This window comes from Papaver somniferum, chromosome 7 (genome assembly GCF_003573695.1).
Source record: "Papaver somniferum cultivar HN1 chromosome 7, ASM357369v1, whole genome shotgun sequence".
In the NCBI taxonomy this organism is placed as follows: domain Eukaryota; kingdom Viridiplantae; phylum Streptophyta; class Magnoliopsida; order Ranunculales; family Papaveraceae; genus Papaver; species Papaver somniferum.
In genome coordinates, this window is record NC_039364.1 from 125,039,663 (window position 1) to 125,061,319 (window position 21,657).

General features: G+C 35.4%; 1 protein-coding gene across 1 annotated transcript; it reads right to left on the reverse strand.

The window, feature by feature from the left end:
* Positions 1 to 14,815: 14,815 nt before the first annotated feature.
* Positions 14,816 to 19,779, reverse strand: LOC113298354 (homeobox-leucine zipper protein ROC8-like). The gene is made up of 10 exons (XM_026547082.1): positions 19,070 to 19,779; positions 18,640 to 18,757; positions 18,370 to 18,549; positions 17,765 to 18,226; positions 17,575 to 17,676; positions 17,226 to 17,435; positions 16,796 to 16,973; positions 16,147 to 16,418; positions 15,956 to 16,045; positions 14,816 to 15,850 (listed from the first exon to the last, which is right to left on the reverse strand). The coding sequence occupies exons 1-10, from the start codon at positions 19,183 to 19,185 to the stop codon at positions 15,470 to 15,472; spliced, it is 2,109 nt and encodes a 702-aa protein (XP_026402867.1). The 5' UTR covers positions 19,186 to 19,779; the 3' UTR covers positions 14,816 to 15,469.
* Between the last annotated feature and the right edge of the window lie 1,878 nt (positions 19,780 to 21,657).

Below are 21,657 nucleotides of genomic sequence, written 5' to 3' on the forward strand. Positions count from 1 at the left end.
GAACTCCTTGTCGTCAACAACCATAGGTACATAAGGTTCGTGAAGAAAGGAGTCAATTCCAACAAACCTTCTAAGTTGTTGATGTCGAACTAGGGCATTCTGAAATTCAAGAGTTCTCATAACAAAAGCCTTTATTTGCTGAATCTCCTTCCTTGTTTCCTTCAAGTCTTCAAGAACACCAGAAAACTTCTGAGAACAGCTCTTGCCTTCCTCACATTCCTTCTTTTTCTTTTCAAGGTTGGAGGTAACGGAGATTTCTCTTTTTCCTTCATGATTGATGGCTTAACAATCATATTAACATCCTTTCCACCAGAAGACATGATGCTTGGAGTATCCATAAGTGTATAGGTTTGTGAGAGGAAATCACAATTTAAGCTCAACAAGAAGTCTTAAGATAAAAAGAGTTTCTAGGAAGGAAAAGGAATGTAGGGTTACGGAACCTTTAACTACACAGGTTCAAGCACGCACAATTCACAACCCTAAAGATAATAGAATTGTCGAGAATAACCCTCTTTTATTGATTAAATAGGGAAGTCCCTTCCAATGTCAATTAGATATGAAAGAATTCCAAATTTGCAAAATACAGCAAACCTAAGAAAATAACAAAATATTTTTCTTTTCTTAAAGCCTGAGGTGTGCACAATCTTGTCTCTTTTGATCAGGCACATGAGACAAGATACACAAAAACAACACAATCAAATTGTGTTGCGGTGAACACAATCTGTCCACCATAACATTTTTTGAAAGGAATTCATAGAACCATGTCTATCAAAATGTTTAGACCATAGTCTCTTCTCTAGTGGTCTTGACCTATCTTTGGAAACCAACTTCTTTGAAGAGGATAAAATCTTACATACCTCAGCGGTTTTTTGAACAAGTTTAAGCTTGTTTGCTAGGCGATTTTCTCTTCGTTGAAGTTTATTGACATATCTCATCTTGTGTTTGTACTTGAAATACTTTGAAAGTTCGTGACCTTTGAGTGAACAATAAGAGCATGTCAATGGATAAGATGATTCAGACGCCCGAGATGTGCAAGCTGCTAGACACAGAGTGGAACCTGAAAAATCAGACATAGACTTTCCAACAAAAAGGTCAATTTTTTCTTCCAGATTGGTTGAGTCTTCTTCTGGAAGAATATCAAGATTGATGTATGTATTGCTACAATTATAAAAATCAATATCTTCACAAATAAGTGCAACACTTGATTTTTCGTCTTCATTGGAATCATAGTGATCAGACATTTCATCAATAGTTGCAGCAAGACCTTTGTTCCCAGTGTATTTTCTACGGTTCGGACACTCATTTGAAAAATGAGCAAACCTTTACACTTAAAGCACCGTGGCATATCCTCGTCAGCATCCCTGTTTTTAGGAGGAATGCGATTGTAAGGTTTAACTGATGATCTGGGTTTGTCTCTGGAGAACCGTTTACTTCTCTTCAATATAAGATCTCTAAATTGTCTTGTGATCAAAGAGACTGACTTGTCAAGATCTTCATCTGATGAGTCGGCTTCAGAAAAATCATCCTCAGAGACATAAACGCTTTTACTTTTGTCAAGTAATTTAGTGTTCTTTTGTGCTTTGAAGGCAACATCCTTTCCGATTTTGGATGTATGCTCATGATCAAAGATCTTTAGCTTTCCAACCAACGTATTTCTGGAGAGAGCATTAAGGTTATTTCCCTCAACGATGGCATGCTTCTTAGAATCGTATCTAGACGGTATCGATCTAAGAATTTTCATCACAATGTCCTTTCTCAGGAATAGTCTTACCCAATGCAAATGATGCATTAACAATTTCAGAAACTTTGTGATTAAGCTCATCAAATGAATCTTCATCTGCCATACGAAGGTTTTCCCAATCGGAATTAAGGTTTTGAAGCCTAGCTTCCTTTTCACTGGTATTCCCTTCGAATACGGTTTCTAAGATATCCCAAGCATCTTTAGACCGAGTGCACGCAGTCACATGGTGCTGAAGATCTGGGGTAATGGCATGTACGATGGAATTCAAACCGTCGGAGTTTTGCTTTGCAGCAAGTATCTCAGCAACATCATATGCACCAATATCCTTAGGAACGGTCGCATTCCCTACTGCCACAACGGGATCATCATAGCCATTAACTACATAAACCCATGATTGAAAATCACGCGCTTGACGAAAGGCACGCATATCAAATTTCCACCACAAGTAATTTGAGCCATCGAAGACTGGTGGTACGTTTATAGAGATAACACTTCTGTCCATATCAGATCGATAAAAACACAGACTTATAAGGTCTTTATTGTGTTTGCCTGCTCTGATACCAATTGAAAATGCGGGGGTCTAACAACCACACCCAACAATTCGTTTGGCAATCTGAGAGGACTTACTCCAATATACTTTCTAGAGAATCAACTAGACAGTCAGACTCAGTCTAGAGTAAAGTATATCAAAGAGTTTAATATCTCTGTTTCACAATGTAATCAGCAAATCAAATAGATAGAAATCCGTGAGCCTGATTATTATGTGAAACAACTTGAACGGTACCAAAGACCAATATTCAAGTGTCAATCAATTTAAATCAACAACCGAAGGTTGGATATTCTAATTGATTGATCTAAACGCACAACCTGTTATATTTCAATTATATAATAAAATATAATGCGGAAAAGAAATAACACAGACACCAGAAGTTTTGTTAACAAGGGAACTGCAAATGCAGAAAAACCCCGGAACCTAGTCCAGATTGAACACCACACTGTATTAAGCCGCTACAGACTCTAGATGATGCAGGGCGGAAGCATTGAATAGTACTAATGTTTCCGAGATACCACTCTCAAGGAAAAACACTACTTTTCATTAATCAAAATCTTCTCCCTTGATATCAAAACATGGAGCTCTTTATATAGATAACTCTTTACCAAATTAATAACTATATATGTTCTTTAACTATCAAAAATACTTATTACCTTATCTAATAGATATTTTCTAAACTAATAAAATACTAAAATAAATACTATTAGACACTACTAAAAATTACCTAAATAATAAAAACGAAAATATCTTAATTAATTAAAATATTAATTGCTAAATAATAATAATAAATCAAAGAACAATAACAATAAACGTGTATATACTCTTTCCCTATATACTCCACCATTCTCTCCTTCTCCAAAATAATTTCGTCCTCGAATTTTGCTAGTACGACTTCTTGTATTTATGATTCTCTGATGAAAATCCTGATAATCCTGATGTTTTTCCAAAAGTTGTTGTAATAGTGGTAAATAATAGGTTCTTTTCAGACTTATGAAGGAAATAATTTTTAGATTTAATAAAAATAAAGCAAATTAATTTTCAAAGAGTGATGTCAAGATTTAAAATGGACTAAGGCTCCGGATTCACTATTACTTCAAGTTGATTGGTTACAAAAATATTTCATAATTATTATCTAGCTCTTTTTCCATTAAATCACTTATTAATCTATAAGGTCTCCAAATATTAAATTGTAATCCTTAAGCATGATTTATCAAAGAATTAATTCTAAGCATAAAACATCAAATTGATTCACAACTAATTAAGAAAACCATTTTTATCTGTTTTTTTTATTGATCCAAGTGAATTAAATAAAATAAATAATTAAGAAATTATAAAAAGAATTTACCAATCAAACATGAGTGAATAGCTCCTCCGTCGCCTCAGTCACCAGGTATTTTAGCCGCTCATCATGTTGGAAAACCTCTCAAAATATTTCATTGATGCTCACAAGTGTTTTACAAATGATGAAAAGGAAAATAATTGAGTAAATCGGGTGTTTGCAACACTTATAATTGTTGCAGAACACTGTTACAGAAACGATAGAAATAAACTGTTGCTGACGGTAACTCTAAGACCCTCACGTGTTAGTCATTATCACTGTTGAAGAACGACTGCCCTGGTCTGTTCGTTCTTCGTGTTCTTCAATGGCAGCAGCAGCAGCAGAAACTTTCTTGTAACTTGATTTTCTCGCTCTGTTAATGCTCTATACTTCTCCCAAACTCTCCATAAACTTGCTAGCCTTTCTAAGACTCGAAAACCACCTATTTATATCTCAACAGAGTCCCTTAAATTCGATCAAATCTCTGATTTCTCTTATCTGTCAGTTAGAACGATAATCCGTTCTGTTTTGCTTTTTCACGCTCTGTTAGCTATTAAATAGGTACCAAACTCTTCTTAAGACGTGAACAAGACTAAATACATGAATTTCCAACGTCAAACTCTCCCAAATATCTCTCACAAATCATTGAAACTTGAACAGCAGCGTGCGTGACCTGTTTGGGTTCTGTTTTGTTTCTCCGGCTATTCCAGCCCAATTGACTGGGTCCAAACACATGTACATGGTCTTTTATCCTCTATGAAGTCCAGCCCAGTTGATTCCCACGATTTAATCTCCCTAAAAACAGCCCAATGATTCGAACTCTTCGCTGTTCTTCACTGCAGCAACATTTCCCGCCAATTTTGAAGATTTGGATTTGAAGATGGTTGCCCCTATCCAGAGTAGGGGTGTCGATAACAGGTACTTAGGGATGCCCTAGGTGGCCCTTATCCAAAGTGTGTGTGCCTTTATCAATTTCTCTTGGGTGCCTTTATTACTTTTCTCCCACGCGCGTAAATACCGCTTTTCGAGCCAATTTCTCTGCACATGATTATTTCTCTAAAAATACCTACAAACACATAAAATACCATAATAAGTACAAAAATGGGTACTAACATTATACAAAATCGAGATGAATATAGACACATAAATGCGTCTATCAAATCCTTCGACAAATATATTCTTGACAAAATTATTTTCAGACTCGTATGCAGATAACTCCTTACCAAATTAATAACTATATATTTTCTTTAACTATCAAAAATACTTATTACCTTATCTAATAGATATTTTGTAAACTAATAAAATACTAAAATAAATACTATTAGACACTACTAAAAATTACCTAAATAATAAAAACGAAAATATCTTAATTAATTAAAATAATTAATTAAATAGATATTTTGTGGCGGTGTAACCGTATCAAGCATGCACAAGATTATTTATTGGTTGTACCCATCAGTGGGCTTAATCAGTGCCTTGGACCTAGACAGTGTAGAGCTGTGCTTTGCTATCGCTTTGGTATCCCACTGTTCGTTGAGAATGGATTATGCCCAAGTTGTAACAAATCTATGGATATCTTTGGGGATCACGCGCTTCATTGTGCTAAGGATATCGGTCCTAAATTCCGACATGATTAGCTAGTGTGCAGGTGCGTAAGGAAGTTTCTCTGGGTTTTCTGACGAAGGACGACAAAGATTTGAAACCTGCTGACATTCTTGTGCTCAACTGGGAAAATGGCAAGGATGTTTGTATGGATGTCACAGTCACTGGTGATGGAATCCTCTCTTTCGTCCCCGGAAAATCTATATCTAGTGCGGTCTCACGTAAACACACTAAATACTTGGACAAGTGTGTTCCACATGGTTATGGTCTGGGTGTCTTAGCTTTTTCTACACTAGGAGAATTGGGTGAGGATACTTTATGTTTTTTTCAAGCGTCTGAAGAACTGTTTGGTTAGTAACGACGCTGATAGTGGTTATGGTAGTTTTATTTTTCATAGATTAGGCATTGTTATTCAGAAAGGTGTTGGAGCCCAGCTTTTTGCTAGGCTGCCAACTAAAAGCTTTGTTTAATTTATATAATTGTCTTAATTAAAGAATATTATATAATCGATAATTTAATAATTTATAGATAAAAAATTAAAATATTAATTGCTAAATAATAATAATAATTCAAAGAATAATAACAATAAACGTGTATATACCCTTTCCCTAAATACTCCACCATTCTCCCCTTCTCCAAAAAAAATTCGTCCTCGAATTTTGCCAGTACGACTTCTTGTATTTATAATTCTCTGATGAAAATCCTGATAATCCTTCGACAAATAAATTCTTGACAAAATTATTTTCAGACTCGTATGCAGATTAAAAATGATGAGTTGGTGCAGTCGTCGATCCACTTGACTGGATATTGCTTCATAAAGATCAACGTAGCTAGGACAAACTAAAATCACATCATCCGGGTAAATATCATAAATTGGTGGTTGGTTCCAAGCAACGATAATATTATTGTTTTCAACTTCGGAAAAGGAAAAAATATCATCAAACCTTTGGATTTCAAGCTTTAATCCGGACTCTAACGAATCTTGTGGATTATGTGCAACTTCTTGAAATCCTTCCTCCTTGTCACCAACGAGGATTTTCTTTTCATCAATGATCACCTCCTCCATTCTTTGTAGGCTAGGACCATGACGGGGCTCTTGCTGAGGTTGCATTTCAGCCAATTGGAGGGTGAGCGCCTTAACCTTCCGTTCTAGATCATATATTACCACTCGCTCTTTCTCATCGTTAAGAGCGGCTCTTCGAACAACACCATAATCTCTTCCTCGAAACATGATGCAGGAGTGTTGCATGTTTCTGAACCAACTGATGCAGGGCAGAAGCGTTGAATAGTATTAATATCTAAAACACACGTTTCCGAGATACTACTCTCAAGGAAAAACACTACTTTTCAATTAATCAAAATCTTCTCCGTTAATATCAAAACATGGAGCTCTTTATATAGATAACTCCTTACCAAATTAATAACCATATATTTTCTCTAATTATCAAAAATACTTATTACCTTATCTAATAGATATTTTCTAAACTAACAAAATACTAAAATAAATACTATTAGACACTACTAAAAATTACCTAAATAATAAAAACGAAAATATCTTAATTAATCAAAATATTACTTGCTAAATAATAATAATAAATCAAAGAATAATAACAATAAACGTGTATATACCCTTTCCCTAAATACTCCACCATTCTCCCCTTCTCAACTGATGCAGGACCGAAGCGTTTTTCCTTGAGAGTGGTATCTCGGAAACGTGTGTTTTAGATTTTAGTACTATTCAATGCTTCCGCCCTGCATCAGTTGGTGGAGTATTTATGGAAAGAAAATATGCTTGCATATTTTTATTATCCTCTAATTTATTTCAATTATTTCGCAAGATATATTGTAATAAATTAAGTTATTTTTATTTATTAAGAATAATCTAGAAATTTTATTAATTATGTAGGGATTTCATTAATTTAGAAATATCTCTTATTTTAGGTAATAAGTATTTTGATAGTTTATGAAATGTTTAATTGTTTTCCTAGAGTTATCTATATAAGGAGCTTTATGTTCTAGTATTAGACAGTCTTAGATGAATTGAAAAGTAGTGTTTTCCTAGAGAGTGGTATCTAGGAAACATGAGTTTTGGATAGTTATTTTATTCAACGCTTCCGCCCTGCATCAGTTGGTCCAGAGATAGGCAACGCTCCTTCATCATGATTCGAGGAAGAGATAATGATGTTGTTCGAAGAGCCGCTCTCAACGATGAGAAAGAGAAGGCGGTAATAGATGGTCTAGAACGGAAGGTTAAGGCGCCCACCCTCCAACTGGCTGAAATGCAACCTCAGGAAGAGCCTCACCATGGTCCTAACCTACAGGAGTGGAGGAAGTGACCCGTGATGAACAAAAAAACCTCGTTAGAGATATGGAAAAAGGATTTCAAGGAGTTGCACATAATCTGCGGGATTCGTGGGAGTCCGGATTAAAGATTGAACTCCAAATTTTATTAGAGAACCATAAATGCAAACAATTATACCATCAAAATTCGAGGACAAAATTTTCCGAGAAGGGGAGAATGGTGGAGTATTTATGGAAAGAAAATATGCTTACATATTTTTATTATCCTCTAATTTATTTAATTATTTCGCAAGATACATCGTAATAAATTAAGTTATTTTTATTTATTAAGAATAATCTAGAAATATTATTAATTATGTAGGGATTTCATTAATTTAGAAATATCTCTTATTTTAGGTAATAAGTATTTTGATAGTTTATGAAATGTTTAATTGTTTTCCTAGAGTTATCTATATAAGGAGCTTTATGTTCTAGTATTAGACAGTCTTAGATGAATTGAAAAGTAGTGTTTTCCTAGAGAGTGGTATCTCGGAAACATGAGTTTTGGATAGTTATTTTATTCAACGCTTCCGCCCTGCATCAGTTGGTCCAGAGATAGGCAACACTCCTTCATCATGATTCGAGGAAGAGATAATGATGTTGTTCGAAGAGCCGCTCTCAACAATGAGAAAGAGAAAGCGGTGATAGATGGTCTAGAACGGAAGGTTAAGGCGCCCACCCTCCAACTGGCTGAAATGCAACCTCAGGAAGAGCCTCACCATGGTCCTAACCTACAGGAGTGGAGGAAGTGACCCGTGATGAACAAAAAAACCTCGTTAGCGATATGGAGAAAGGATTTCAAGGAGTTGCACATAATCTGCGGGATTCATGGGAGTCCGGATTAAGGATTGAATTCCAAATTTTATTAGAGAACCATAAATGCAAACAATTATACCATCAAAATTCGAGGACGAAATTTTCCGAGAAGGGGAGAATGGTGGAGTATTTATGGAAAGAAAATATGCTTACATATTTTTATTATCTTCTAATTTATTTAATTATTTCGTAAGATACATCGTAATAAATTAAGTTATTTTTATTTATTAAGAATAATCTAGAAATATTATTAATTATGTAGGGATTTCATTAATTTAGAAATATCTCTTGTTTTAGGTAATAAGTATTTTGATAGTTTATGAAATGTTTAATTGTTTTCCTAGAGTTATCTATATAAAGAGCTCTATGTTCAAGTATCAGACAGTCTTGGATGAATTGAAAAAGTAGTGTTTTCCTAGAGAGTGGTATTTCGGAAACATGAGTTTTAGATAGTTATTCTATTCAACGCTTCCGCCCTGCATCACTAGCCTACTACTAATTAAATTCGAACTGGATTGTAGTTGAACCCTAATCAATCTCACAATGATTCAAGATACAGTCCGATCCCAGAAGGATACTATGCACTTGATTCCCTTAGTTGATCTCACCCACAACTAACAGTTGCTACGGCCCAAAGTCGAAGACTTAATAAACAAATCGGTCTCACACAGAAAAGTCTATAGATTGAATAAATCTTTCTCCCACAGAAATACCTAAGTGTTTTTGTTCCGTCCTTTGATAAATCAAGGTGAACAGGAACCAATTGATAAACCGGTCTTATATTCCCGAAGAACAGCCTAGTATTATCAGTCACCTCAAAATAATCTTAATCGACTAGCGAAACAAGATATTGTGGAATCACAAACGATGAGACGAAGATGTTTGTGATTTCTTTTATATTGCATATCAGAGAAATTAATCTCGAGTCAATTATTTCAATTTTACTCAATACGATAGAATCAGGCAAGATCAGAACACGCAACTACAAAGAAAATAGTTGGGCCTGGCTTCACAATTCCAATGAAGTCTATGAAGTCGTTAACCTGCAGGGTCTCGATAGAAACCTAAGGTTAAAGGAGAATCGACTCTAGTTATGCAACTAGTAACACACAAGTGGTGTGGGGATTAGGTTTACCAGTTGCTAGAGTTCTCTTTTATATAGTTTTCAAATCAGGGATTGCAATCCAAGTTACCTTGGTAACAAAGCATTCAATATTCACCTTAGATGAAAAACATGATTCAACCAAGCTAATATCTTTCAACCGTTAGATCGAACTTAGCTTGTTAATGTACCCTCATTTAGGTTTATGTAACCGTACCTAAACGTGTACACCATGTTGACTCACAAATAGTTAACCGAAGTTAGCCATATGATTACTCTCATATCAACCATATTCATATTAACCATAACTAGTTCAAATGACTCAAATGAAACTAGTTAAAAAGTCGTTCAATTGTTATATTCTCATAGAAGTATACAAGAACACAATTGAAGCAAAATCGATTTGATTCACTCGAATCAATGCATGAACATTATAGCCACGGTTTGCAAAGATTGCATTCCATAATTTATAAATGCTTAGGTTCATATATAAAACCGATTTTAGAAAGTAACCAACTCAAGTATGCAAACGGGTACGCATACTTAAGTAGCCGGACCGAGTTTGGTTACGCCAGTACGCGTACGGGTGCGCATACCTATTCACACTCCAAACTCCAGCAGAAATTCACGGACGTGAGACTTCCTCCAGTATGCGTACGGGTACGCATTCTTGCCCATATATCCAACAACCGCCAGTACGTATACGGGTATGCATACTTCAGGTTCCCGGTTTTGGACTTACACACAAATGTGATAACATATTATGTTTATATCCAAACATGGTTACATGATTCTAAGCTCTTTATTTCAATCACTGAAACTTTCTTAGAGGATGACAATAGCCGTTTTCACACACTATTACAAAGCAATTTTCAAGATATTGAAATAATCATAACGAAACATTCCAAAACTACACCATGATTGTATCACACAAACCATGTAAGATGTTACTCGGCAATTTTCACATGATATAAGATGAACTTGGTCGAAGCGAAAGCTTGCCAACACATATTTCTAGAAATATGTAAGCGAGATAAACTCAGCTCGAAATCTCAAATGTGTATATAGAAAACTATATCGTAATACGACTTATGTCTCAATATAGGAGATATAGTAGAAATAGACTTTTCCAAGTGATAGATGAGTTTCAGTCTCCACATATCTTTTGTCGATGAAGTTCCACAAGCTCCCCTTAGTAGTTCTTCGTCTTCAAATGATGAACGTCGTGAAATCTAAGCTCAACTACACAATCTATGTCCTAGTTCGAGACATCTATAAATAGGCTAGAAATCAAGACTTATAGTTTTGATCACTAACGTTGACAAACATGCTTGAGATAGCAACGCATGCGAGTTCGACCGAGCAATGCTCTAACATGAGTTTCATCCTATTATAGGTATTAGAGGATATTCTTTCTCATTATTTATTCATTCTTGTTATGGAACGGCTGTCTAAAACTCTCACTAATGCTCACCATTCTATATAAATCAAGGGTATTAAAGATGCTATAGGTGCATCTTTAAATCGTCTGTTATTTGCAGATGATTTTCTTATATTTACTTATGTTAATTTAACCAGTGTGAATAATCTCTTACAGGTTTTATAAGAATCTGGTCAAGTCATTAACTTTGACAAATTTTCCATCTTATTTAGTAGTAATATGGAACCAGATATTTGTGCTACTCTTAGTCACATTCTTGGAGTTAAATATATGGACAAAAAGGAAAAATATATTGGATCTCCTCTTTTAATTGGATGATCCAAGATACGATCTTTTGAGGAGGTCTCTATTTTTTTGAAATAAGATTAGCTAATTGGCAAGGTAATAACTCTATCTCTTGCAGGCAGGTGTACTATGGCTAAAGTTATGCTTAGTTTTGTTCCTATGTACCAAATGAGTAGGTTTAAGATGCCTAAAAAACTCATAAATTAGTTGGACTCTGTGCAAAGAAAGTTCTGATGGGTTCATAAATCTAACAGAGGAGCTAACTTCATTGCTTGGCAAAATTTGTGTATACCTAAGACATTTGGGGGTTTGGATTTCAGAAATTTAAAGATGCTAAACCATGCCTTAATCACCAAGTTGGCATGGAAAATTTATACTAAATCTGAACTCCTTTCTGTACAACTTATCAAAGCTAAATATTTTAGGAATGAGGATTTCCTTCACGCCAATACAAGGAAAGCAATATTTCTTGGATATGGAAGGGTATTGAAGATGGTGCCACTATTCTTCAACAAAATGTCTGCGTGGAAGTGAACAATGGAGCTAAAACTATGATATGGCAAGACAGCTGGATTATCAAATTAGACATCAAGCCTGTCCCTTCTTGTCCCACTCATTCCAATTATGTTCTTGTTAGTGAGGTTATTATTCCGGATATATCTTCTTGGAATTTTACTTTTCTTAATAATTTGTTCACAGCTGATGCGTCGAGAAGATCGAGAGAATGCAAATCAATCCGCGTAAGGAAGATATCATAAGGTGGAGATCGAGTAAATATGGTTGTTTCACGGTCAAGAGTACATATAACAAGCTTGTTGAGAATAAAGTGAATCATCAAGCTGCTCTCAATTTGGTTCCTAGAGAGATATGGAAATCATTATGGAAAATAAGGTTATCCCCATAGAATCAAGTTATCCATCTGGACATGCCATAAAAAAATCGTCCATACTTGGAAAAGACTCTCCCGGTCCAACAATGAAATAAAACTCACTGCAGCATCCCCAGTTACTCGTAAGAGTCTTTATTTCAGCTCTAGACCAATTCAACCATGATAGAGATGTTTGGAGTCTGATAAATATAAACATAAACCAAGTTGTTGTTTATTGTGATTCTGTCAGAGAGTGGATAGTCTCTTGGTTCTCAATACCTCAAATCATCGGTATTGCTGAGCATATTACCTGGATGATCAACTTAATGGTTAGGAGCTTGACTATATGGAAGGAAAGATGCAAATGCATCTTTCAGGACAAAACTCCTAACCCCTTATTTACTATCTACAAGATTAAGTATCACTTGCTAAACTTTAGTTTATCTGAGCATGTTCCACCTAGTATCAGTATCTTGTCTAACCCTATGGAAAAGAATATACTTGATATGCGTATAGTTTATGTAGATGCATCATTTGATTATTATACTAGCACTGTTGGAACCGGCATGGTGCTTTTATCTGCAGCAGACACCTATGATGGGGTCAAAGGAACTTATGCAGAAAGAGTAATCGACCCTGAAGCTGGTGAATGCATGGCTATTTTGGAGGCGTTAATTTGGGTTAAAGGTATGCATTTACAAAGAATGCATCTTATTACTGATGCAGTCGATCAACTCTGACACTAATCATGTCATATGGGAGAACAACAATCTGATCAGTCTTCTTTATCTTCTTTTGGGATTTTCAGAATCTCTCATGTTAAGAGAGATAGGAAGTTGATGTTATTTCAAAAAAGGTCAAGCGAGAGAAACCACGTTTAAAAGAATGTATGGATTATTCAACGTGGATCGAGTCTCTGTTAAACAGGCATCTTATGCTTGAACCTACTTAACTATCTTAACAAAAATCTACTTTATCTATAAAAAAAAAATAGAATTTTTTTTTATTATTTATGTTTGGTGGATTGATTACACAAGAATTTGTGCGACCTGATCGAGAATATGAGATCCAAGTAAACTAATTTCAACTTGATTGGAAAAATAGTCGAGACCAATTTGGTTTTTGCCTGCAACAGAATGACCAGACATAACAAACCCGGTGAAACTTCAAAATTTTCATTTGATGGAGCTACTACTCTTGTACTCGTCAGAATAAATCTTTTAGGACATATATAACATACTATAAAAATTAAGTTGGACATTTAGATGACCCCTTATGGGTGAACTTGCACCAGCTTCTTAGTAGTTCAAGTTGCAAGATCGAGAATGTTTGTCGACAATAACCACAGATTTGTAACTAAGATGGAGAAGGAAATATGATAGAAAGATTACAACTCCACAATGAGTGATTATTGGACCACATTCATACCTATTGAATTGTCTTAATTTAGAGTCATATGTTCCTTCGACCGATTGTTCGCGTCAGATTTCAAGTTCTCTATTGCAGGATGCATCAAATAGGGAGAGTACATGGTTGTACTGTTACATCACGGCTCGATCTATTGTATGATAATATTGAAAGAATCGTATTGTTGGGTCTGCAGGCGGGAACTTTGAGGGCCTACAAGATGATAAAATAATATCATTAAACAGTAGATATGAAACCCACTTGTACATAATTTGTTTTGTAATGGTTAAATTGCATCAATTAATTAGTGTTAACAAACTTACTTTATTAAGTGTTAGGATTAGATTAGATTAACGAAACTAATTAATAGTTAGATCTAGAAAATAAGAATCAGTCTTTCTTTTTTCTCTGTTTTTTTTCTTCCAATTTATGATTGGGAACTCATGGACTACTCTCAATCAGTAAATTAATTTACGGTTATGAGTTAATATTTTTTAAATTTTTTTTTGTGTTTTTGGAACTCATGATATCTTAACTATAATATCTTAACCATAATGTATTTTCCCGAAAACTACTTATACGACTGGAACTCATGGACTCCCAGCCGTAAACTAAAACTTACCATGGACTCTCACCCTTAAATTAGAATTTACGGCTAGAAGTTCATGATTTTCTAGCCATAGGTTTAAAACGAAATCCTAATTTCATCCAATCTAACCTATTTCGATCCAAAACAAGATAAATGAATGGATTTCCCAAATCTTACCTAATAGAAGTTATTACTGGAGGATTAATTGATGTTTAAACTTCGTGAGTGATTAATTCTTTATTTTATTGTGGGATTCATCATCATCATTACCGATGAACAAGCGAAAAAAAAAATAAAAAAAAAAAAGAATACATTGTAGGTTTTGTTTTTTTGGATAATTAGTTAATTACCGGATTTAAGTTTAATCACTGAAGAATGAAAATTTGGACATTTGATATAAAATAGGTATTTCTATCCAAATTTATAACATTCGAATCCTTCACGGCCGTGTTCCAATTTGCATCCCTCAAAATTTAATACTCCCTCCCCACATATAAAAGCAGAGTTTTAGATTTTAGCAGCGGAGTCTTACTCGAATACAAAGATAGGTTTCTCTACAAATTACCCTTATTTATGATGCTTTTGCAGCCCCACCCCAACCCTAACGTAATTTCATCATTTAACAAAATGGAACCAAATGAAAACTGATCAATGGCCCACCAAAATGGGTATCTCAGCTACATCCCACACTAGTGAAATCAAAGGGAAAATAAATGATGTCGCCAACCAAACCAGCAAAAAAACAGGTCCCGGGAACACAGAAATAAATGATATAATTAATAAAAACAACTTTCTAGTCTCAGATTTCTCAGAGTATACATAACTAAAAAAAAGTTTAATCTCAAATAAGAAAACTGAAGAATAACATTAAAAATATCCCTCCTAGGGAAGTCAAATCCCGAACCAGTACCCCTACCGTTTGGTTTTAGAGAATAGAAAAGAAAATGAGATGAATAAGGACAGAAATGGGAAGAGATTTAGAGGGAAAGAGAGAAAAGAAATTTTTCCAAATAGCATAAATAAGGATGATGGTTCGACTCTTGACTCCCACTATATAGACATTTTCGCTTCTTCGAGAACTTGGCTGCTCCTAGCTCTAGTAAAATAAATCCCTGGATATTAGAATTAGTAGTGTTCTGAAAAACTCTGATGCGCCGTGATGGAGTAGGCTACGATGATAACTAACTACTTCCGGTTGATCTTTGATGAACTGGGCAATCAATTCTCCAAACAAACCAACCGACCAACCAACAAATAACATTCAAATCAATCGCCATATTGAATGCATTCCACCACCACCATCATAAGATTTTCTTCTTACTACTTCTGATCTTTGTAATAAAGGTCTTAATGATGAGAGAGAGAAAGAGAGAGAGAGAGAGAGACTGCAGAGGTTTAAACTCAAGATCAAGAACCTGAGCAGTTCAAGGCAGTTTTTATCTGATGAACAGTGGTGCTGATAAGGTTACTAACAGTTGCAATGGATTCAAAATTGAGCTTCGCTGTTGGTAAATTACTCACAAGTATTTGAAACGCCACTGTTACCAATGAACCAGTTCCTGATGATCCTTGGATGTTTGAACTTGTCGAAGCACCCCCTTGATCAGTTCGGCCATCAGAGCAGACAATAAAGCCTGAGGGCAGAAGAGGAACAAACGATGGATCCTCGCCACCCATTGCTATATTCACTGATGGTAACTCCACGGGTGAATACACTACCATCGACCCAGATGGATCAGTGCAACTCTCTTGAAGTATTAAGATGTTATTCTGACTTGCATTCATAGACTGTTGAAGAATAAAAAAATTAGCAACCTCGAAAATTAACAAAAAATAAAATGATATAAAAAGCACAAACTTAGTGTTTGATTAACCTGGACAAGTAATACTTACTCGAAGAACCGATATGCAATTACCAGGATGTGCTCCATTTGAAATATGAGCAACTTCTTGTACTGGATTACCGTCAGACAGAACATCCCACTAATAATATGCATAAAAGAAGACACTCTTATTGGTCAAAGAACTTTCGAATGTTTATAACTTGCATATATGGCTGGAAATGATAAATATAAATCCAATACCTGAGGTCTTGTCCTCTTGTCTTTAAAGAAATTGAATACATTCTGTGCAGAAACAGGGAGCCAAATAGAGGTTGTTGCACTGCAAATAACACCATTAGGTTGGCCTGGATCTGTGCCCTTATGAAATGAAACTCTAACTCCAGTGTCATTATCTCCAGTCAAACTAGTCCACCGGTGATTAGTGTTTGTCGCACATATACTTGTACACAGACTGTTGATCATGCGTTGCGCAAGCTTCATCATGCTTCTTTTACCATCCGGTGAAGGAATAACTGAAACTCATAAATGAAATGAGAATGAATTAGTGGGAAAACTAACTAAACGTAATACAATTCCTCTTAGGATTGAAGCAATAACACAATATCATAGTGCAAAATACTTTAGAACATAACAAGGCCATAATAGGAAGAGAACTATCATCCATGGCTTGGAAAACCTTATAAATTATGTGAATCAAATAGCCTGACTTAATAATGAAATCTTTGAAAAGGCATCAAGTATCTTGGGAATTCAAGGTGATATAGGTGCATATATATGATATATGGATTCAACCGTCAGGTGCAATAAGCAAGAATGCCTTGTAGAGAGCCATTAAACCGGTTTTCAAATAAATAAATAAAATTATCAAAAGCACTTGATCAATCAGTACCTCCAACGAGTTCTTGGCTCGGATTAGACACCAAGAGACTAGCAAATCTCTCACAAATCCTCTGAAGAACAGCAAGCCAACGTTCGGCTCCAAAAGCAGCACCACTGTTAATAAGATCTCTGTAAAGCCGATGACTTTGAGATTTATCTTCAACTTCCACGTGCTCTATCCAATTAACCTAATCCAGGGATAATTTTCACAACCAACGACTAATTAGATTAGGACATTGTTTAAATATTGCATTACGTGTGGGGATTTTGTTTTTAAAAAAAAAAAAAAAAAAATTGAACAAACTCACTATCAGGTTTGCAACTGTTTGGTAAAGTTTACACGATAATGAATTTGGGCACACAATAATCAGGTGACTGGAGTGATAGACAATTCTTTTTAAATGGTTATCAGAACTAAAGAGGTTGATTGAATTGCAAACCTTGCAGTAACCGTTGGACATCTCTTCAATCAAACACCCTGAAGGACGCTTTCTAGTGAGAAAAGCAGAATTAGTTTGATTTTCTCGGGATACATCAAAGGATACATCTGCTATAGCCCACAATCCTTGCTGGATTTGTTGACAATGGCGAAGAAAGTAGAACTCCCGAATTGGAACAAGAGGTGAAAGAACCTGCACTACTTCATACATCTGCATTGAACATTTTAAGATAAGAATTCAGTTCCGAGCAATGATCCGACATACGGTTACAAGCAAAAAATACTGTCCGTATTCAATAAATTTCTTATACAGTTATAGAAGAAAATTTGATGCAAAAGGTAGTAATTACCAGTTGCAATGATCCGCTTCGGCTACCAGGCATTCCAGGTGCGAGTATCTCGATTGTGCGAGCATCCGCAACAATTGTCGGAAACATTTCGATCCATTTGTTCTGCAACCAAATTAGTCAAAAAGATATAATTAATATTTCCACTTCAATAAATTAAGCTCACAAACATAGGTACTTGACGGGAACTAACCGAATCCAAAAAGATGTCAACCAACTGTAACCCATTCATTATCACAACACCCGAATCTCTTGAAGCTTCGGTACGAGCGTCAAGACTTTTTGCATTGTTGGCCCTTGGGAATGAATTCTCATAGGCTTCAACGTTTAACATTTCCTTCCCATCAATTGGTGATTTAATCCATAAAGGTTCACCTGCTTGTAAAAGTCTAATAAGTTCATCCATGGCAGCATTAGCAATTTCAGTCATTATTGATTTCTCCATATCTGTTATGGCTATTGCCTGCAAAGGTAATGGAGCAATAGAGGAAGAACATCCAGGAAGAAGGTCGAGATCGAGTGTTGAAGCACCACTCATTCCATGACCATAACTCCCAACAGAAAGATCCAAAGATGAAGCTATTGGTTGAATTGAAGGAAGCCGAGAAATGGGTCTTCCAATGTACTTTGCACAAATGCTCGAAACCCTATCAAGCTGTAAAAATAATCCGAAAACGCATAATAAGTTATCCTAGATTAGATCAAAGATTGAGATTTTAAGGACTATTAGAAAAATAAATCCCTTTGTTTAACACTATTTAAATTCTTACAACAAATGAGTTAACATGAAAACCAAACCTCTTCTTTCAAATGGGCATTCTCCATTCTCAGTTTCTGCTCATCAAAATATGAATCTTCAGGACTTCCACAAGAAGGGCAGATAACGCGTTTCAGTGCCTCTCTGATTGCTATATTTTCACATCTGATCTTATCATTTTCATGTCGAAGAGCACTGTTATCTGCTCGTTCATGTTGTGCCTAATAATGGAAAGTTAAGATTCAGTCATTCTTAACTAAAAAAATGAAAGAGGAAAATTTGTAGTACTAAACAGAGTGAGCTTGGTTTACCTTCATCTGGGTCCTTCTGTTCTGAAACCAGAACTTAATCTGGCGAGGTTCGAGACCTAAATCTCTACTTAATTGCATCCTTTGTTTCTCATCTGGATGAGGACATTCCTTGAAAATACTAGATACCAAAAAGAAAAACGGAAGTAAGTATTTAGAACGTAAATCGGTTTAAGTAATCATTAGAAACTCTAATCAACAGAAATAAAGAACCTTGGAAGAAGAAAAAGAAAAACAACAGAGATTTGGTCTTTTGAAAAGTAATTAAAAAAAAAAAGGTTCGGTTGCAAGAAAACAAAATAGAAGCATCAGCTAAACCAGTATGAAAGCAAACAATGACTTAATAAACAAAATGAAACACCATTACAAAACATGGAAACAAACACAGAAGGAAGTAAATCGAGAAAGATTAGAATGAAAAAAAAGAACTTACGATTCAAGTTCTTGAATCTGATGAGGAGAATGACGATGATATCTTTTCTTCTTGTTCCTTTGATTGTTAGGATCAGATATATCTTGTTCATCACCGGACCCACAACCAGAATCCATTATTTCTAATTATTTTTTCTTTTAATTTTTTGCCTTGAAATCTAACTGATGATTAACTAAAAACAGACAGTTTTTCTACTAATACTACTACTTCACTTTCACAGTGAGTGATATCAAAATACTTTAATGAATCTCTCGAAGTCTCAACTTAACTTCCTCAGACACACACAAAAAAAAAAACACTAGCGTTCCTCTTCTCCTGCTATCGAGTTTTTCTCATTCACTCTCTTTTTTATTCTTCAGACTTGAGAATCCATTTTTCAACATAAGACACGACTTGAGAAACGGCCGGAAAATCTGTGATATGGGCGTCAATCAGGGTCTAGAGAGAGAGAAATTTGGTAGAGAGGATTTGAAGGCGTTATTGTGGGTTTTGGGAGATCAGTAATGTGAGGTGATAACCGACGGATTTAAAGTCAGTCCGTCTGAGAATTCGGAGGAGCCATTAAAACCCCCCTCTTCTCTTCTCTCTTTTCGAGGCTTCTACTTCTTCTCTCTCTAGTCTTTACCACTCTGTCTCTCTTTGATATTTGGTACGCACACTCATAGCATATTACAGCTTCAAGCTTTTAAGACCCTTCCAAAACCCACACCCAAAACCCAAGACCTCCTCCCTCCCTCTCCGTCATCTCTCTCTTCTTACTTAATCTATCTATTCGGAATGAAATGACAAAAACACCCTCACTTTCTCTTTCTTGATCTCGCTTTCTATTTGCTTTCCAATTCTCACACATTTTTCCATGTCTTCTCTCTGCGACTTCAAAAAGTCAAACGTACTCTCTGTGCAGTTTTTTTTCTTCTCTTTTTTTAAGCAGGTTCCATATGTGTATCACTACCATCCCACTCTTGTATTCTAACCTCTCTGACCTATCACTGGATCGACAAGAATAAGTTTTACTTCACGTGGCCACACGCTGAGCGTTTAGTTTATGATTGGGGTAATCCATGGAAACATATTAGTTGTATTGCCATTAAAGGTTTGGTTTGTTGCTTTTTGTACATATGTCCTGCTCAAAGGATTATCTGTAAAGATTGTACGGCTATGTGCTCAATGACAATTCAGGACAGTTGCCGTACAACTAGGAAATTACATGGACTACAGTCCCCCCACCCCCACCCCCCCCAAATCAGAAACTACCAGCCAATATGTACCATATATACGTAGATTTAAAAAAAGCCACAAAAAAGGACTACTATTTATCATCCTACCTTATGCAGGTCAGCCTTTTCGTTCATGCATCTTAATCTTGCTCTTCATGACCTATCGGTCCGTCGCCTATCGCCGGCTGTCGCTACTTGATAGTTAATTGATGAGATCTTCAATCCTGCATGTAATCTCAGTAATTATATTTTATTTATGTTGAATTTTATCGGATATACCATCACACCACCCCCTGCTAACTAAGTTGCTAACAAATAAATTCTATCTCGCGTTTTGATCTCAATAATTTTTTACTATTTAGAAAACACTGTAAATGTTATCACCTGTTCACACATTGACGAGACCTCGCATATTATCTAAGTATTCCCTTTGTTTTTTATAATAGAATGGTTTCTATAAATAAATATTTCAAAAAAATAGGTTGGTTTCCTAATTGTGAAAGTCAAATGTTATTTTAATTTTATGGGACCAATTTTTTCTTAACTTCTTTTGATGACAAGTGTCATGTGGACCATTTCACTTTAATTCTTTTGATGACAAGTGTCATGGGAACCATTTCACTTCACTTCTTTTATTGACAAGTGTCACGAGGACCACTTTCAATGATTAATTCTCTTAATTTCCTTAAATTTCTTTGAAAACAAAACCAGCCTATTAAAAAGGAACGGAAGGAGTAGTTATTTCAAACGCATTCCCGTCAAATGTCAACACCCCGCTAACAAAATTGATGAAATTTTGTGTGCGACCTTGCTACAGCTAGTCCAACAGGGGCTAGTCCAAAATTTGGATAATAGGTGTCACAATCTTAACGGTAAAGAGGGAAATAACTCTAACATTGAGATTGGTAATGAGGTGAAGATGAAAATGATCAAAGATCTAGATTAATTGTCCTATATCTGGAGTATGTTAGTTGTCCAAGTTGTAGACTTTTCCTTTTGCGTGTCCATCTGTGCGGGCATCCTTGATAAAATAATTATAAGTGCCAGACTTTTTACAACATTACTAATCGCTAGGGTTGCTATTTTGCTTGGGGTATAGCAATCCAATGACAGGAGATGTTTTGACATTAATTTTGGAAGCAAATTAATCCCCAGTAGCAAGCTATGTATAACGGCCTGTCATATACTATATATGTGGAGCTTGGATAACCTGTCGTATATTGTGACGAATGTGCTGATGAAATCCTGCGCAGATTGGTAATTGCTTTGAACGCATTGTTAATTAAAGTTGTACATATGTTATTTTTGCATATTGAGATTTCTCAACGATTTATCTGGTTCACAAAATTGGTCAATTAACTCAATAACGAT

Bases quoted from the DNA above. Each gene is read 5' to 3' on its own strand.
- LOC113298354 (XM_026547082.1), bottom strand. From the start codon at position 19,185: ATGGATTCTGGTTGTGGGTCCGGTGATGAACAAGATATATCTGATCCT. The intron at 18,550-18,639 runs GTAAACCAAGCT...TTCCATTATTAG, and splicing joins ACAGAAGGACCCAGATGAAG to GCACAACATGAACGAGCAGA. The intron at 17,677-17,764 runs GTTAGTTCCCGT...ATTTGGTTGCAG, and splicing joins TTGACATCTTTTTGGATTCG to AACAAATGGATCGAAATGTT.